This window comes from Cryptomeria japonica, chromosome 1, assembly GCF_030272615.1.
Source record: "Cryptomeria japonica chromosome 1, Sugi_1.0, whole genome shotgun sequence".
Taxonomy (NCBI): Eukaryota; Viridiplantae; Streptophyta; class Pinopsida; order Cupressales; family Cupressaceae; genus Cryptomeria; species Cryptomeria japonica.
The window spans coordinates 440,490,164-440,504,053 of NC_081405.1; the positions used below are offsets into that span (position 1 = coordinate 440,490,164).

At 35.9% G+C, this 13,890-nt stretch overlaps 1 protein-coding gene across 1 annotated transcript in view; it reads right to left on the minus strand.

Moving 5' to 3' along the window:
* The window catches only part of LOC131064785 (uncharacterized), a 160,949-nt gene that overhangs the window by 98,412 nt on the left and 48,647 nt on the right, over positions 1–13,890 (minus strand). Inside the window, exons 7-8 of the mRNA XM_057999059.2 lie at positions 3,597–3,753; positions 3,394–3,487 (exon numbers count right to left, since the gene is read on the minus strand). Of these exons, the coding sequence (XP_057855042.2) occupies positions 3,394–3,487; positions 3,597–3,753 (251 nt within the window). The remainder of the gene's footprint in view (positions 1–3,393; positions 3,488–3,596; positions 3,754–13,890) is intronic.

The following is a 13,890-nucleotide window of genomic DNA, read 5'->3' on the forward strand; positions in this document are numbered from 1 at the left end:
AGAGAAAGTACCAGATAATTTTTTACTAACTTCAATCACTTTGCAAAGCATTTTTAGTTTGTTTAAATCTTAGAAAAAGATATTCGTGAGCCAACAATGGACAGATTATTCTGATTCAAACCAGAGGGATGTAGGGAGGGTCATGAAGAAAAAAACTATGATGTCTTCATGAAGCACACTAATAAGATCATCAAAGTAACGTCAAACTTCTATTCAAATGCTGAATTGTATCCTTTTAGGTCACTTTATTTAAATTATAATTACTAGATATCATTCAATTAATTAAGTTATCTACTTAATTAAAAATTTCGTCAAGGTTTTGCACTTAGTGGATGTGGAACAAACCCAATGGGATACCCATACGAGTCACGGACAAGGTCAAGCAAGCCATCCAAAAGCATTATAGGAGAGATAAAAGAAATTCAAACCCATCTCAAACTTATTGATAAAAGGTGTAACAATAAACTCCATCAACCCATTCATACGATGACATACTACCTCAACAACAATTTTTTCTACACAACATGCACTAATAGGATGGTGCCTATAGAATAGGTCAAGGGATGGTTGCAAAGATATAGGCATGAAAGAAGAGGCTCTTCTCTTCACCACCTAGCTATCCAAGAGAGAACCACCTGCCTAATCATGAGGTAACAAAAACTCTTAGTATTGTCTTCACTTCAAATCTTTAATGTGTGTAATTATTGCTTAATTATAAACTTCTAAATGTTTTCTCTATAGCTATTTGGTGGGAAAATGGGAGCACAAAAAACCTCAAACCTACAAAACCTAGCCCTCCAAATTTTGACCCAACCTTGAAATTCTTCTAGATGAGATCACAATTATAATTTTTTTTATATCATTCACATAAAGAAATGCAACAAGAAGACAAAAAAGCACCTCAATGACCTCATCTTCATGCAATACTCATTCAAAAACATGAGGGCTCAAATACTCATGACTCAAATGACTTCAAATTACATCAATCCATATAGCAAGTAGACCATCTAGGATGAGAACACCATTTTTATGGAAGACAAAACTATTGATTTTGAACAAGAAGCAAAGGAGTGTGGAGCAAAAGCAAAACCATGAAGTGTTGGATTGGACAACATCATGCGTAAGCCCATAGCCATATGTGCCTTATTTTTCTATTTGATTGTGATATAGTATTTATACTGATTATTCTAATGATGTTTATATTACCATCTAGATGTTCAATATGTGTTTTGAGACATGTTATTATTAACATACAATGAGACTATATTTGAAATTTAAAAGTCATGTTCTAGAGTTATTTTATGTCTTCAAAGCAATGGTTGAGAATCAGTGTGAGAAATTCATCAAGGTTATATGTAGTGATAATGGTGGGGAATTATGCAAGAAGCATGGGGTCATTTATCAAGTATTGTGTCCTATACTCAATAAAAATGGCTAGAAGAAACAAAGAATAGGGTGCTTGCTGAGAGGCCCAGGTGTATGTTACTCAACATGAAGATTGACTTCTGATTGTTGAGCTAAATGGTTAATTATGCTTGCGATATCAATAACCATTCACTTGCTAGAGCTTTGATGAGCATGATTCCAAAAGAGAACAGCAGGGTAAAGTCTAGTGTTGAGCATTTACGAATGTTTGCATGTGATGCTTGGGCTCATATCTCAAATAAGACAAATGCCAAGCCTGAGGCAAAAAGCAAGAAGTGCATTCTTCTTGGGTACTATGCATCTTCCAATATTAAGAAGATTGACGAGACTAAGGACATAAGATTTGTTGAGAGGTTTCTTTCTTTTGTTGATGGATCTTCTTCACTTCCATGTTTGCATGAGGAATCTCAATCTACTTTTATTCTCCCTTTAAATTTTCAATGGCCATCTGATTCAGCTGATGACATGCATTGTACTGATGGTCATATATATTTTTCTCATGCTGGACAAGATGATGTGTTTGATGTAGAAAATATGGCAGTCCCCATAATGGACAAAGCAATCATATTAAGGATGTACATGATCACACTTAGATTGATGATACAGTTGCTTCTGACTTTTACACTAGGTCTAAGTAAGCTAAATTTGAAGATGTCCTTAAGGAATCATTGAGTTGGTGTGGAAGGAAAGACTTGTGCACAATAGAACAAAATGAACTTTGCACTCATGGGTAAAGCCAAGGGAGGAGAAGATGTTCCTACCTTCAAGCAAGCACATGGGAAACCCAAATGGGAATCAGCAACAAGAGCTGAATATGAGGCCTTGATGAGAAACAACACTTGGAAGTTTGTTTCTAAGCCCAATAGTACTCTGTTTTTGGAAGTTTTATATGGGAGGGATAATCTTCCCAAATGGATTGCATATTCAGATTCTGATTATGATGGTGATGAAGATGATTGGAGATCTACTTCTGGTTATACTTTCAACTACAAAGGTAGCCCAGTTTCATGGATGAGCAAGAAACAAAATGTTGGTTTCCAAGTCTCTGTGTAGGCAGAGTACTGGAGTTTAGCACAGACAGAAAAATGATTGCTATGATCATGTCCTCTACTTGATGAGGTTGGCTTCATATAGTATGGACCCTAAGCATTTGGGTAGTTAGTCAAAGTGCTATCCATATGATCAAAAATCTAGTTTTCCTTCAACAGTCAAAACAGATTGAGATAGACATGCATTGTATTCATGAGAAAGTATGGTATGGAGAGATTGATGTACAATATATTCCAACTAAAATGCATCTAGCAGACATCTTTACCGAACCTTCGGCAGAGGTTCCATTTGTTCGTCATTAAGAGATGATTGGGATACAAGATATTGTCACCAAGGGAGGTTTCCTGTTGATGACACCTCCAACTCCCTAACTCAATCTTAAGGGAGTGTGTTAAGAGTTAAGATTGGCAAGTGGATTGTGTTCATTAACACAATATTGCCTGTCATTTAATTCTCTCGTACACGTTATCTATTTAGTGTATTCATTATTCTTATCTTTAAAATCAACAATCATGATTTTACCCTTGCATGTTGTTAATCAGTCACCAACATTTATTTAGGCACATTCAAACAAATCATGGCTTTCTTAAGGTTGACTATAAATATATACATATATATAATCCACAAAACCTTTTGTAGGGAACTAAGTTCATTCACTATAAAGGCATTCTACAGAATTTCATAATACGTTATTTATTTCCTTTTTTGTATTATTCTTGTGGTAATTATTTGATGATCAATCTTGTGCCAAGGATTGCACAATCCTACAAAAGTTAGTTTAAAATGGGTTTCTTGTTCCAAATTTCTTAAAGTTATTGATCAAATCCACTATTGTAATATCCCAGTAATAAAAAATCATCATTTCTTACTTAAGATTTACTTTTCATAAAGATCTAACAAACCAAATTAAAAATTTGCCTGGAAGCTATCTCCAAAAGTCTGGCATGGCCATCATGTAAAGGATTGAATGAACCAGACAAAATCACTCTTCGGCCACGCTCCAGAACATGTCCTACATCAGGGCATCTTGTGGTGTTATTGTTTATATTTATATTAACAGTCTATAACATAATTCACTTTAAAAATTATCCCAAGATTTATGCAATAAGTTTTCCACCAACCTTTATCAAAAGAGTAAACTTTCATGCATATTTGCCCAGAGATAAGTTGCTCCAATTCTTGATCTTCATCAAAAGACTGTTTGAACTCATTAATTATCTCATTCTCTTGCAACTCCATAAGTGGGTCCATTGAGACATTGCATGCAGTAGCAATTCCCTAACCAATTTGAGAGTAAATTATCAATATTTAGGCTTGTCTAATAATGAAATATTTTATCATTCAAAATATGAACTTTTCTATTCAATCTTTATTTCAATTAAGATATAAATAAAATCCCCAGAAACTAAATAATACTGAACACATTTACAACCCTAAATAACACAATCATCATTCAGACAAACAATGGCATTCTTTGATACAAAGTAAAGTCAAACTCTAATGCACTCCAACAACATAAAAGAAATTGTGGAAATAGGCACATTTTAGAATTAAAAGGAAAAGATTTTGAATTTTCTAGCAAGACATTGGAATCTTTACACCACTGGAAACCACTGAAAAGATAATGAATTTAGTTCATCTCTTCCTCTAGACAATTTCCATAAAGGATTAAGCATATTATCATGCAAAAGATAAACAAAAACAAACTATAACATGAGTTTCTATGGAGTGTGACACAACATTAAGACAAATAACAGAAATTTGTATAAAACTTGATATACATTATAAATTTCTATAAGTTGAAAAACACACAATTTGTTAATTCATATAAATATTTGATCTATTTTAGAAGCAATGGTGATTTTTATATTAGTATTAGTGCATTTTACACATATAAAGAGATTTCTACCTGTTACAACTGCCCACTATTAATTACGTGATCAATGTATCTAATTATCTTTTTAAGGATAATACAGGAACTACCCTGGTTCCTCACCCCTAAAAATAAGGCATCAGCCCACACAAAATAAATCAAAACAAAATCATGCATATGTAAAGTCCCGTTTTAGGAACAATAAAATATAACCACAAAACGTAATGCTCTGATACCACTTGTAATGTCCACTTATGTTATTCTTTACAAGATAGGGAACAATTTACTCTATCAATCAATTGCAAGAGACTTCCTTCCTTGAAAATCTTAAATAATGCTTAAGGTAACAATAATAGAAGTTAGTTGATTGCAAAATAATAGTTTATGATATCATTTAATGAATGATTGCCCTTATAAAATATAATTGATACCACTTATATTCAGATATTGTATGTTATATGTAAACAATGTCACTGCTATTTCGGATATGGACTTGGATATCTACAAAATGATCTTGAATTATATATATATATATATATATATATATATATATAATCTGCAACTATGATCGGATTAGATTCTGCTGTCCCTGATATAGCTTGAAGGAATATGCAAATGAAATATCCAATCAGCACAAATGAAGAGAGAATGTTGCTCTTTCTAATGTGTTACTGTGTGATGTATGCTTCGAATCTCCTTCCTTAGATTATAGCAATGTAATATCCCTTGCCCAAACTGACTGATTTTGGCTCAAGGAATATTGTCAAACACTTCGTATGCTGTCTTTCTCTATTCTGATTTTTGTATTTCAAATTGTTTGATATACTTTGAAAGTTGCCAAAAATTTAGGATGTTCACAAATGATGTTGACAATACCTCTTACAATGAACTAGTATGCGAGTGCAGTTCTTTTTGGTATTTTCAATGCATATACATGAAAACTAGATATGGAATGCATACCTACAGCCAACTGACATTTCGACAAACAACTGGCATGCAACTATATCTTCTGATCTTATATGCTATTAAAAGGACATTTCGTCAAACAAATGGTATGCAACATATATCTTCTTTATTGAATTCATTCCTAAGTACAATGCTGCTATGGATTTGCCAAGACTAATTGGCTTACAAAAGACTACAGCAATGCCAAATCTGATTCTAAGTTATCACTTACAACAGCAAAATTATATGCCTAAGATTTCAATACTAACTACTAATAGTTGCAAGAGGAACCTGATAATAGTGATGCTCAATGATGGAGATGAAAGTTGCAATCTGAATCAAGCACAAATACTGTAGCGCGGCACTGTTCACACGCACTGTTCATGCGCACTGTTCACGGGTACTGTTCATGTGCACTGTTCATGCATACTGTAGCAGCAAGAACAAACTTTAAAAAGAACGATTACTAATGGCTGCCAATGAATCTTCAGGTCTGCACTCAATAGTCCTCAATATTCTTCAAACCCTTTCTGTTATTCCTTTACTTTAAGCACAAATAGAACTCCAGAGTGAAGCTCTCCTGAAATGCCAAATTCAGTGGATATTTCACCACCTCAAATGGTTGCAACACTGAAGAATTGATGTTCTCCAATGGCTAACTGAAATCAGAAACCCTTGGCTTCTTCTCCCAATTTCATATCAAATGCAATTGACAATAATCCGATGATAAGAAAGAACCTCTCATGTTAATTTATTCTTTCCTTGTAGGAGCTCACTTACTTTTCTTCCCAATGTGGGATAAAAGATTTTCTTATATTTGCACCTTATAATATTAAAGTGACTTTATTATTATAAGTTACTTTATAACTTTATAATAACATTAAAATATTTAAATAAATCACTTAAGTCACTTAAACTTTAATATCTCTTGAAATACTTGTCAGATTGCTATGTTGTCTGAAATAGGAATCTCTCCTCATAATTCCCCATGTGACCAAACACACTTTCTAAAAATAGAAAGGGTCCATCTCTATTACCCCTGACTTACTATACATAGTAAGTATGGCAAATGGAGTCCAAATGATATCGAACAAAGGCCAATTCCCTGAATGTTGGAGAAGAATCAATCCTCAGAAGACCCTCTAACCATCCACATTAGCCTACAAGGGTCCAATTATAGGCTAATCATTGGCTAGCATGATGTCACTAGCTAGAAGGGGACATCACAAGCAATAATCTTATAAGAGCTGTGTATGATCTAGCAAATGGAACTTATACTGATAATGACCTTCAATAACTAACAGTGATGAGATATGATTGCTGTCTCTGAGTGTTACTTGAAACTCGTGCAATAATGGTGCTGTTTCTAATATACACTTGGAAGTATGCAACCGTACTGCCAAAGGCAATGAATGCTCAATAGAGCGAATCCTTAGGATACAAATTAAGAAACAAGACAAAATCAATGATCCTTGGAGAGTGGGATTGATTCCTATTATATTGCTTGCTAGATCAATGGGATGCACTCTTTAGTTTGTCAATTATTCTTTCATGTATTGCATTCCTTTCTATTTTCATTCCTCATTGGCAAACCAAAAAGCAAAAACCTCAAAAAAACTGAAAAACCTCAAAAACCAAAAAAATATTTCGCTGGTCAAAGATTGAAAATCAAACCAAAACCATCAGATTCGGCAAGGTTCCTAGTTGGCATCTTACACAAAGACCATCATTCAAACCTAAACTCAGAATTCAGGGCAGAAATAGAGTTGCGGATTTTCCATAATGTCTCTATACTACAATTGTTATAAATATACAACTAACTACTAGAATTGTGTACACATTGTTATCTCCTTATATTACTAGCTAATTGAGGATGCTTTTCCATGATGTCTCTATACTACAATTGTTATGCATATACAACTAACTAATAGAACTATGTACACATTGTTATCTCCTACTTACTAGCTAATTGAGGATGCTTTAAAGGCTGCCACCCTTGATCACATAATTGCTTATCATTATTAGGTCATAGATGGAGACATCACAGATTACTTCAAAACAATACATCATCATTATATTAACACCAGTGCAAAGTCCACCCTACTATAACAAAATGCAGGCAGCCTACTAGAGAAAAATAAATACTACTTAGGCAAGACACCTTCTGCACTTAAATTGAGAGAACTTAATTAAATCCCTGGCATAAAGCAAAATAGACTGAACAGAGTAAACTAGATCCAAAATAATAAATTGCAGCAGCATCAAAGGAACCTCGAGCCAAAGTGTCAGCACCTCTGTAGTGATGCAAAAATTTGACACAGTTTTCTTCAAAACTTTTCAACTCATCCCTATAGTGTAATGTCCCCTTTTTATGGTCCAAACAAATAATCTATTTAATCAAATATGTTGTCTAAGTTAATAATTTTCAGATAACTTGTATTTAATTAATAATATGACTAAACTGAATATTTCAACTTTTATAAAGTGACTTCACTTTGGGGCCAAAATGTAAAATATTATAAAGTCATTTATAAGAAATTAAAAAGGAATAATATTTAAAAGGTGATTTTGTAATTCAAAGTTCTCAAAAGTTCCGCAAGGAAAACATTCAGAAGATTTACAATTTCTCTTTATGAGGTTTGTGCATGTGGCTAGATTTCTACCTGCAGGATGATAACCCAATGGTTGTCTAGCGGATGAAAACTCGAAAGGCTGAAGCTGAGGACGAAATCCTCTACCTTCGTCAAAGTGCTTTTATCTAGGGATGGATGGTGAGGCAAAGATTCGGAATTTGGGGACGGAAACCCTCAAATTCCGCTGGATGAATTATATGCAGGAATTGCCCTTGTCCTTAACGGCTGAAGGATTTCAGGTAGAATCAAAATGTTTCACATTTTTCCTCCAAAATCAGAGAGTTTGTCGATTATAAATATATTGAGGTTTTGCAGACAAACAATAAATTTATAAGTAATATTCATCTATAGCCGGTCTTCTTCTGGAGATTAATTTATATCAGATTATTTTGATTCTTACTCTCCCATATTAGCCGCCAACTTCAAAAGCTGCCAAGATTTCAATACTAATTGCTACATATGCAAGTCGCATGCTTTTTGGGAAATATATATTTATCTAATTATCATCCAACTTGGCCACCAGCTAGAAAAATTATTACTCACCCACCTATAAAAGGAGAAAATGTTTCATATTTTTCCTACAAATTCAGAGAGTTTGTCATTTATAAATTTATAGAGGGTTTGTGTTATGTTGCAAACGTACACACCCCATTGCAAATGGGGACCCCCACTTTTTTGCTTTTACTTAGGTGTTTTAGTCGATCGTCTTAAGCTTCGCAATAGTTTCTTAATCATTAACCTTTGCTCTTGAGAGGAGGTAGGCTTTGCCACTTCAGGATTGAAGTGAGTTGTTGATGTTGCCAATGTTGCAAAGGATGTCAAGGGTGCTAAGTTGTCAAAGGTTGTCAGAATGTCAGGTGTTGTGAGGAGTGGGTTTCAAGTGAAGAAAAGTAAGGATACTTGTAGTTCGGTCAAGAACTGCAAACACATCACCTTAAAGTCATGGATTACAAGGATGAATTTGTGTAAGGCCTAGGTGAGAAAACAAGTGTGAAAATTTGACTAAGCAAAGGATCAACCCCCTCATTTCATGTATAAATTTGTGCAAGGTCAAGGGGGGTAAGTTGTGCATTGATGACAAGCCCTACCTCATGTTGTCATTAAGTGTTCAGTCAAGGGGGTAATTTCGTGCATAAATTAGTGTAGTTGAGGGCTAGATTTGTGCCCATGAAGGGGATGAAGGAGGATGAAAATTTGATTAAGTAGAAGGTTAACCCCCTTGTGGCGTGTATGGTTGTGCAAAACTCTACCTTATATGTGCTCCCTCAAACATGTCTTGTGCAAGCATTACCTTCAAATCCACCCAGTGGTCTTTATACATACTACCTTAACATATGCGCTTGGCCTTTTGTGCAACCCCACTCATCAAATGTGCTCCATTTCCTTTGTGCTTCTTGTGGTAAATCAAATTTGGCTAAGTATGGTCCTAAAAAGGAGTTTTTCACCCTGATTTGTGCATTCGGGGGATCTATATGCCCCCATCTTACCTTGTGAAAGCTCACCTACTAGGGGCCCTCCAAGACAATTTATGCAACACTACCCCTCGACCCCGCCCTTGCTTTGATGCAAGGCAATTTAAGAAATGCACTCAACTTTTATACAAACACCATCTCAATATGTGCTGACCTCATAAATCTAAGTATGGGTCCAAGGGGGGGCGCTTTAACCTTCACATTTTGTGCATAAAAGCACTTCATTTGTGCTCAAGGCATTCATTTATGCAAGTCAACCCATGAAATCCGCCCATCCCTTTTGATTTGTGCAAACCTACTCTCAACATTCACTTGGCAATTTGTGCATGCAAACCCCTTAAACCTGCTCAAGACTTGAATTGTGCAGATCCACATCTCAAATGCGCTCAAGGGGAGGCAAAATCCAAGGTTACAATCAGTATAACAAGGAGAGATCAATAAGGATTGCATCAAAGTGAAGGACTCTACATCCAGCATAGGTATCACAAAGTCTACATCAAATAATCATCAAGATGGAGATGCAATGAGGAGGTGGATTAGGCGACCTCAAGGTATTCAAGAATAATACACCTTGGAGATACCTCTACAACAAGTGAAGGCATTCAGGTCAAAGACAAGGAAGGTCAGGATCAAGCATCAAGTATGTGTACACATATCAAGACCAAGGACTACCATGAGGTAGGATGCTCAAGGTGAAATTCTTCATAAGGAGGATTCTCAAGTTAGAGGATGAAATTGTGCAATCATGATTAGGGAAAGTGATAGTTTCAGAAGAGTTAAGCAAAGTTAGAAGGTTAACTTGATCACCCAAAGATGATACAATTTGGGAATATACTCCATCTCCATCACATTGAGCAATCGGATAATGTTGAGTATCAAGAGATATAGCTCAACCACAAAAACTTTGTGATCATCTACAAGACAAGCAAGCTGAGGTGGTATCCTAGACATCATCAACCCAATCAAGTTCTTCCAAGTCAACACATCCAGATTCATCGAACTTTATTTATCACATTGTATAGCATCTCATTGGAGTCATCTCATTTGATCACATTGTATAGCATATGAGGTTTCTTTGTTCAAGAGAGGATAGAATACCCAACTTTTATACAAACACCATCTCAGTATGCGCTCACCTCATAAAATTATATAAGTATGGGTCCAAGGGAGGGTGCTTTAACCTTCACATTTTATGCATACAAGCACTTCAATTGCACTCGAGGCATTCATTTATGCAAGTAAACCCATGAAATCCGCTAATCCCTTTTGATTTGTGCAAACCTAATATCAACATCTGCTTGGCAATTTGTGCATGCAAACCCCTTAAACCCACTTAGGACTTGAATTGTGCAGATCCACATCTCAAATGCGCTAAAGGGGAGGCAAAATTTGTTGAAGGCAAGGGTTCACCTCATCTTGGTGCGTATAAATCTATGTAAGGCCACCTTTAGAATTCACTCCTTCACCATTTGTGCATGAGAAGACCTAAAGTCTGCCCTACTTTGTACTGATTTACCCTTGAACTCCCCCCAGGTTTATGCATTAAGGCATCTCAAATGTGCTTTGCTGTTAGTGCAGATGACCCCTCTAAACCCACCTCGACTTGTGCAATGAAATCCCTGAATTGTGCTCAGCACAAAATTGTGCATGTCAACACCTAAAATCTGCCCATGTATTATGGCTTGTGCAGAGATCTATGTAAAATGCACTCGTATTTGTGCAAAGCTCCCTCTTGAACCCACTGTGTAGGGTCAGGGTCCAAATGCACCCACTTGAGGAATGAAGATCAGATCTTAAGGCACATGAAACTCACACCTGCAAACCAAAAAAATTAGACTTAGAAACCTGAGATTCAGACCTGAAATCATGTCTTAGTTTGTTTGTGCAGAGGTAGCCTCTAAACCCGCTCTGTCATGGAGACCTTAAAATGTGCTCAGCCCTTAGGAATTGTAAGTCAGACTTGAGACTTAAATCAGATCTTGGAAAGATGGATATCAGACCCTAAGCAACACCTAACTCGGACTGAAGATATTGAAACTCAGACCTAGGAACATCAAAATCAATCAAAGAACATGAGGTCAGAACTGCAAAAGATGAAAGATCAGACTTGAGACACAAAAAATTAATCCTTGAAAGCATAACAAAATTCGCTCAGCCCTGCAAATACCAAAATCAGACCTGCAAACCTAGCAAAATCAGACCTAATCAGGCACACTCCTAAAACTCGGAGCAGACCTAGTTAAGGTTTGAGGAGAAATGATGAATTGTGGTAGTTCTTCAGCGCTGGAACCCTTATTTGTACCCTTTCAAGGGTGAATCAAACTCCAGCTGACTTGACATAAGCAAAAAACAAAAGTCAGATTAGGGCTGACTTATGTTTGTCCTTGGCACATGAATTTTGCGCCCAAAACTGTCCTCAACCACATCCAAAATGTGCCCTAATATATCCCTGCCATGTAGTGCTTCTCAATGTGAATGAAATTGGAGCTAATTTGAGAACATTTACACAAAGAAGAGAAATAGGTTGGCCCAGCAGCGCCTCAATGATCTTGTCGCCGTGTTGGTGTGGTTTTTATGCACGCTCAACTCGGAATAAAATACCCAGAGATATCCTATTCTCTCTTGATCAAAATCTTCTATGTGCTAAACAGCTAAATTGTGTGATCACAAAGACGACATGAAGGTTCCCAAATTTGTGCGGATAGTCTCAGTTGGTTCATTGTGATTTAATGGTAATTTCAAGGGTAACTTACATAATTGTTTGAGGAGCTAACCAATCTAAAGATTCTGCTGATTCCTGACTTTCTTTTTTTGGAATGATTTTTCAATAAGTTCTTTTCGATCCTACTTCTACTAAGACTTGGGAAAAAAAGGCAAGAGGATGAGGGTTTAGGAAGATAATTCTAACCCTAAGCTAATCCTATGAACTCGGGAGACAGAAATTGCAAAAGTGGAATTAAAACCAATTCTTATTTTGCCAAATTCAACAACTACACAAGAACGGTTCTATCTTCTAAGGAATTCAAAAGATTTTCATATCACTCATATTCACCAACATATTGAACAATAAATACAGCAATAGAAGTTAAGTTTTCATTTACTGGTTCAAGCTAACTTTGCAAAATAATTGAAAATCATCCAATTATAAAAAGTATGAACACATCAACTCCACATTAAGCGATTTTATCAAATCCTTCATTCAATCTATCAACTTGGAAATTAAATCTACTTTAATGAGAGCTGAGAAACCATGCTAACTAGCAAAAGTGGACAAAGATTCACCAAAAATTGAACAATGAATAATGTCTGGTACTTAAGAAGTATCACTATAGCAATTTCTCTGAAATCTCCCGTGAGTAACAAATGAAATGAGGAGGGTTTATATAGGCACCCTTATTACAAAGCAACAACCTAGATTGATTTAAGATCAATGGTCAAGATTAAACAACGAACTCTAATTAGGGCAAGCTAACATAGTTATCCAAAATGGACCAATGAGAAATAAACAACTAATAAATCCAGCTTTCTTCTAGAAGCGGGCATCCCTTAACCTTTTCTTTGGCAGCAAATTCAATGAACCTGGTCACTATGGGGCCTAGCTCTTCTATTGGGACACTTGGTAGAATGTCAATCTTGTATTCCATTAGGTCCATCTCATCTTCACATGTGACAAAAGTAGCTATCCAATCCATTTACATTTTTCGAAAACCATCCTCAATGGACAGAAATGAGGATGCCTTGCTGAAATGTTACTTCTAGATTGGATTTGTGGAAGTGAAGAAGTTGCTCTGAACTTTGGCCTTCAGGTTCTCACCGTCCAAGTCCTTGTCTCAGACTATTTCCTGTTCAAGCACATCAGAAACTAAGATGAAGACCTTGTCTTGGATAGCTTTGATTGTTTCCTCTATTCTGGCACCATCAACCTTCATCTTCTCCAAGACTTCTCCTCTAGCCACCACGGCATGATACCATGTGCTGAAGTCATATGATGTTCCGATATCAATTACATTTCCATTGACTAAGTCATGCTTAGGGATTCCTTTCAACACCTTCAAACATGTAATTGTCTTTTCTTGGACAGTTCGAAAATCTTCGCAAAACTCATCTATGCTATGGATTCTATACATGAATGAAGAGATCCAACCATACACCTGTGCCAATCATTCCACAAATTTGATGGCCTTGTCTACAACTTCTACAATCCATTCCTTGGCCTCTTGGGCTGCCATCTTCATTCTTTCAAAATTTTCAACTGATTCTTGTGGAAGAACCAAAGGTGGAGCAACTACTGCCTCTTCTCTCCCAATAGGATTTACCAAATGCTAGATATAACCCTTCAATTGTTCATTCTCCTCTTTGATTTTGTTTTTCTTTTCTTCCTCTCTTCTTAGCCTTTCCTTGATGGTGTTGACTGAATCATCCAACTCTTGGACTTCTTGATCTTTTGTAGCAAGACCTATGTTCACAACCATTAGTTCATATTTTTTAGGAG